The sequence below is a fragment of the Triticum aestivum genome, chromosome 7A (assembly GCF_018294505.1).
Source record: "Triticum aestivum cultivar Chinese Spring chromosome 7A, IWGSC CS RefSeq v2.1, whole genome shotgun sequence".
Lineage (NCBI taxonomy): Eukaryota > Viridiplantae > Streptophyta > Magnoliopsida > Poales > Poaceae > Triticum > Triticum aestivum.
Genome location: NC_057812.1, coordinates 591,370,736 through 591,375,838, shown reverse-complemented (window position 1 = coordinate 591,375,838; position 5,103 = coordinate 591,370,736). Strand labels below are relative to the sequence as shown.

The 5,103-nt window shown below is 47.0% G+C and overlaps 1 protein-coding gene across 1 annotated transcript; it reads right to left on the bottom strand.

Moving 5' to 3' along the window:
- Positions 1 to 3,081: 3,081 nt before the first annotated feature.
- Positions 3,082 to 4,664, bottom strand: LOC123152448 (exopolygalacturonase-like). Its single transcript, XM_044571986.1, has 3 exons — positions 4,453 to 4,664; positions 4,059 to 4,367; positions 3,082 to 3,935 (listed from the first exon to the last, which is right to left on the bottom strand). The coding sequence occupies exons 1-3, from the start codon at positions 4,633 to 4,635 to the stop codon at positions 3,543 to 3,545; spliced, it is 885 nt and encodes a 294-aa protein (XP_044427921.1). The 5' UTR covers positions 4,636 to 4,664; the 3' UTR covers positions 3,082 to 3,542.
- Positions 4,665 to 5,103: the final 439 nt, after the last annotated feature.

The window sequence follows — 5,103 nt, the reverse complement described above, 5'->3', positions numbered from 1 at the left end:
GATGCCCTCATGTCTATATTTTATTTTATCGACACCTATATCTCTAAACATGTGGACATATTTTTCGATATCGGCTTCCGCTTGAGGACAAGCGAGGTCTAAGCTTGGGGGAGTTGATACGTCCATTTTGCATCATGCTTTTATATCGATATTTGTTGCATTATTGTCTATTATTATACATTATGTCACAATACTTATGCCTTTTCTCTCTTATTTTACAAGGTTTACATGAAGAGGGAGAATGCCGGCAGCTGAGATTCTGGGCTGGAAAAGGAGCAAATATTAGAGACATATTCTGCACAACTCCAAAAGTCTTAAAACTCCATGAAAGTCAGTTTTGGAATATATTAAAAATATTGGGAGAAGAAAGCACCAGAGGGGGGCCACACCCTGTCCACGAGGGTGGGGGCGCGCCCTACACCCCTGGGAGCGTCCCCTACCTCGTGGGCCCCCTGGCAGGCCTCCGGTGCCCATCTTTTGCTATATGAAGTCTTTCACCCTAAAAAAAATAAGGAGGAAGCTTTCGGGATGAAGCGCCGCCGTCTCGAGGCGGAACCTTGGTGAAACCAATCTAGGGCTCCGGCGGAGCTGTTCTGTCGGGGAAACATCCCTCCGGGAGGGGGAAATCATCACCATTGTCATCACCATCGATCCTCTCATCGGGAGGGGGTCAATCTCCATCAACATCTTCACCAGCACCATCTCATCTCAAACCCTAGTTCATCTCTTCTATCCAATCTTTGTCTCAAAGCCTCATATTGGTACCTGTGGGTTGCTAGTAGTGTTGATTACTCTTTGTAGTTGATGCTAGTTGGTTTATTTGGTGGAAGATCATATGTTCAGATCCTTTATGCATATTAATACCCCTCTGATTATGAACATGAATATGATTTGTGAATAGTTATACATTTGTTGCGGAGGACATGGGAGAAGTATTGCTATAAGTAGTCATGTGAATTTGGTATTCGTTCGATATTTTGATGAGATGTATGTTGTCTCTCCTCTAGTGGTGTCATGTGAAGGTCGACTACATGACACTTCACCATTGTTTGGGCCTAGGGGAAGGCATTGGGAAGTAATAAGTAGATGATGGGTTGCTAGAGTGACAGAAGCTTAAACCCTAGTTTATGCGTTGCTTCGTAAGGGGATGATTTGGATCCATATGTTTCATGTTATGGTTAGGTTTACCTTAATACTTCTTTTGTAGTTGCGGATACTTGCAAAAAGGGTTAATCATAAGTGGGATGGTTGTCCAAGGAAGGGCAATACCCAAGCACCGGTCCACCCACATATCAAATTATCAAAGTAACGAACATGAATCATATGAGCATGATGAAAACTAGCTTGACGATAATTCTCATGTGTCCTCGGGAGCGCATTCCTTTATATAAGAGTTTGTCCATGCTTGTCCTTTGCTACAAAAAGGATTGGGCCACCTTGCTGCACCTTGTTTACTTTTATTACTTGTTACCCGTTACGAATTACCTTATCACAAAACAATCTGTTACCAATAATTTCAATGCTTGCAAAGAATACCTTACTGAAAACTGCTTTTCATTTCCTTCTGCTCCTCGTTGGGTTTGACACTCTTACTTTCGAAAGGACTAGATAGATCCCCTATACTTGTGGGTCATCAGATCTCCATTCTTCCTCCTCTAGATTTATTTAACCTATCGAGCATTATCCCTGATGTTTGTTTCCTCTTGCGCCTAGGTGCTACTCCAACAACAAACATAGGAAGTGTTAGTGTATATCAAACTGTGAAACTACATATAAAGAAGCATGCAACTGTAACTTGACTCCAGCAACTACCTTCTTCCTATTGAAGCTCACAAAGTTCATCTAATCTTGCCAACTCCTCTTGTGTCAAGAGTGCTTCAGAAGTAGTGTCAGGTGGCAAGGGAGCTTGGGAACGTGCTGCTAGCTAAGTTGATCAATGAGTAAATCGTGTAGCTGGTGGTATGGTGGAAGGTGTTGCAACAACTAGGGTTGTCTCTGCTTGTTTGGTGGCAGCTATTTGTTTCTGTTTAGCTTGTTCAACAGCTCGCACTACAAAAAAAGAAACATCCGTGATAGGGAGGCAGGGGAATGACTTTGACAAGGGCGGTGACGCCATCGGCGTGCCGGCTGCAGCATGAAGGCAGGAACTTTACAGGCCTGGTATATTCCTGCTATTGCGTCTGGTCAAGTACCGTCGTTGACGGCGGAGGTGGGGCCCTCCCGTGTGCCGATGGTGCTGTTGCCCTAGTCCCGGCTCCTCTTCTTCATTGTGCAGGCCATGCTTCACGGTGCCGTGGTGAGACAGCATGGGAAGCTTCTTGACCGGGTTGGCACAGGGTGGTGGTCGGTTTGGTGGCGAGCTCCGGAGTGCCTGAGGTGGAGGTTGGGATCGGGAGAAATCCATATTGGCTTGGTCGACACCGACGCGGTAGCGCATGAGGGTGCCGCCGGACCTTCGTGGAGGGCTTCGGGGCTACCATTCCTCTCTCCACACCGCGTACCGGCCAGGGGAAACCCTTGGCAGCAACGTCGTCATCGTCACATCCCTTCTTGGAGGTGTTGATTGGTATCGGCTCTTCGAAGGCTCGGAGCTTGGTGGGCGATCTCCGGTGGATGCAGCGGTCATAAGACTTCTTCGTTTTTTGTCGATCCGCCATTGTCGGCATTTGTTTCTCTTGTATTTTCTTTTTCATTTCTTTTGAACGTGACTGTGCTGCTTTCGTCCCAGCACTTATCTTTGGCTCTCTCGGTTGGTTGCTTTGTATACAAAGCGCGGAACCCTTTTTCGATAAACATACATACATACATACAAGAGAACAAAGAGACATATAGGTGTCACAATTCTATTGGATGGAAAAATTGACTGAAAGCCAATTAGATTTCAGTCAGATGTTAAATAGACAGTTCCATTTTATCAAAGGAAACGAGACAACACACAGAAATTGCTCATGCTAATCAAACGTGTTCGTTTAGGCACGCGCTAAAAGAAACTCACAAATCTTAGAATTTGTATCAAAAGGATTAGCAGTTAGATGTGAGATGACTAATTCTCATTTAGATGAGAATTAACAAAACCGAAACTAAAAAGATAATCTCCTCGAGCGGCCGGGATCGCGAAAAAAGAAATGAAAAAGAGAGAGAAATTAGAACACTTGGTACATTCGAAATACGGAGATAAGAAATCATGCCGCACATGTGTTGGCCTTGTCGACTCCCGTGGCGGTGACCTTGACGTGGCTGCAGACAGCCATGGTCTTGTTGTTCGTGCCGGAGTACTCGATCTTGACGTCGGACATTGTGATGCCTTCGCAGGGCTTCTTCTCGGAGCAGAGCAGGCTGACGGCCTCGGGGGTGGAGGACGTGCCGGTGATGTTTTTGAACGTAACGTCCTTGACGGTGACCCTGTCGGCGTCGCCCTTGGAGGTGCAGAGTTTGTTGGGGCAGTACTTCTGGTCGATGATGATGGGGTTGCCCGAGTCCTCCATCTTGACGTTCTCGTAGGTGATCTTGGATGCTACGAGGGGCGACTTGGCGTCCTCGTACTACTTGATGCGGAGGCCGTTGCTGGAGCCCTTGAGCACGCAGTTCTTGACGGTGATGTCGGTCACGTCCTTCTCGTCCTTGTACCTCCCGAGGCTGCCAATGCTGATGCCATGGCCTGGGCCGCAGGTCACGCCGCTGATGTTGACTTTTGTGGTGCCGGGGCCCATGGAGATGCAGTCGTCGCCAACGCCTATGGTGGTGTCGATAATGCTGACATTGGATGAGTCGCCCATGTGGATGCCGTCGGTGTTGGGGCTGTCCCCGGGCGCGGTCACCTTCACGTCCTTGACGGTCACGCCCTTGCACTGGAAGATGTTCATGTGGAAGAACTTGGAATTGATGATAGAGATGCCTTCGATGAGCGCGTCGTCACAGAAGTCCAGCACCAGCGACTGCATGCATGCATGCACATTTACGTACGTAAGAATATAACAGCATTTCTTCAATAATAGTAAAAGAAATATACGCACGTATATATAATTTATTACTATATAATGTTATGCACGCATACGTACGTTTGGCAATATCTTGCAGTTGTAGTTCTTTTGGCAGCTGTTTTTGGTCCAGACGGCCTTGCCCTGACCGTCGATGTTGCCTTTGCCAGTGATGGAGAGCTTCTTCACGCGCATGATCTCGATCCAGTTAGACTTGAACTTGGCCAGGTCGTTGGAAGCTAGCAGGTTGCCTTCCAGCTTGATGGTGAGTCCGTCGCCCTTGCACGGCCCCGTGAAATTCAGAGCTCCAGTCAGGAAATCACCCTTGGGGATGATGATGGTCGGGTTGCCGGTGCTACCGCATGCCGAAGCCCATGCCTCCTCCACCGCCTGCATGCAATTGCAATGCACTCCACCACATGATCCATCGATCCATCATCATTCTTATATTCTCTCCCCTTCAGCACGTACGTACCTCGGTGCAGTCCGTTGTGCCGTCGGGCTTGGCGCCGAGCTTGGTGATGTCGTACTCCCCGCCCAGACCAGACGCCGCCGGACCATCTGCGCTCTCCTCCTTCTCCTTGCCTTTGGCGGCATATGCCACGCTCACCACCGCCAGGAGCAACAAGGCTCTCATCGCAACGTTCCTCAACACCATTTTGGCTGTGGAATCCTTTTCTGGCTAGGAGCTTGGGGTTGTGGTTGCCGGCTAAACCGGGTTGCTGTCCACCTTTGCTATTTTTGGGTCACCTTTGCTACTTCGATTCCATGTTGCTTGTGTCCGAAAATTCAGCCCCAGCTCCATCTCGTGTTTCCCTCTCTCTCAAAAAAAAGCTCCATCTCATACATGGGATACAACACCTCCCAAACATTTCATCCCAAATAAGGTGTTGTAGGCATGGGAAAATGAAAATAAAAAAGAGAAGAAAATACTAAACAAAAATATAAATGGACAATCACATATAATAAAAAGATACAAAACAACAAAGAGAAAAAAAAGGAAATATTTGTGTTGTTGTGTCTTTTAAAAGGTTCATCGTGTATTTTAATAACATGCATACAAAAAGGTAATCGTGTATTTAATCAATATTCACAGGTATTCGTGGTTATTTTTGGATCACTTTTA

Excerpts from the sequence above, each read along its gene's own strand:
- LOC123152448 (XM_044571986.1), bottom strand. The coding sequence starts at position 4,635 with ATGGTGTTGAGGAACGTTGCGATGAGAGCCTTGTTGCTCCTGGCGGTG. Across the intron at positions 4,368-4,452 it reads GCACAACGGACTGCACCGAG|GCGGTGGAGGAGGCATGGGC; the intron begins GTACGTACGTGC and ends AATTGCATGCAG. Across the intron at positions 3,936-4,058 it reads ACTGCAAGATATTGCCAAAC|TCGCTGGTGCTGGACTTCTG; the intron begins GTACGTATGCGT and ends GCATGCATGCAG.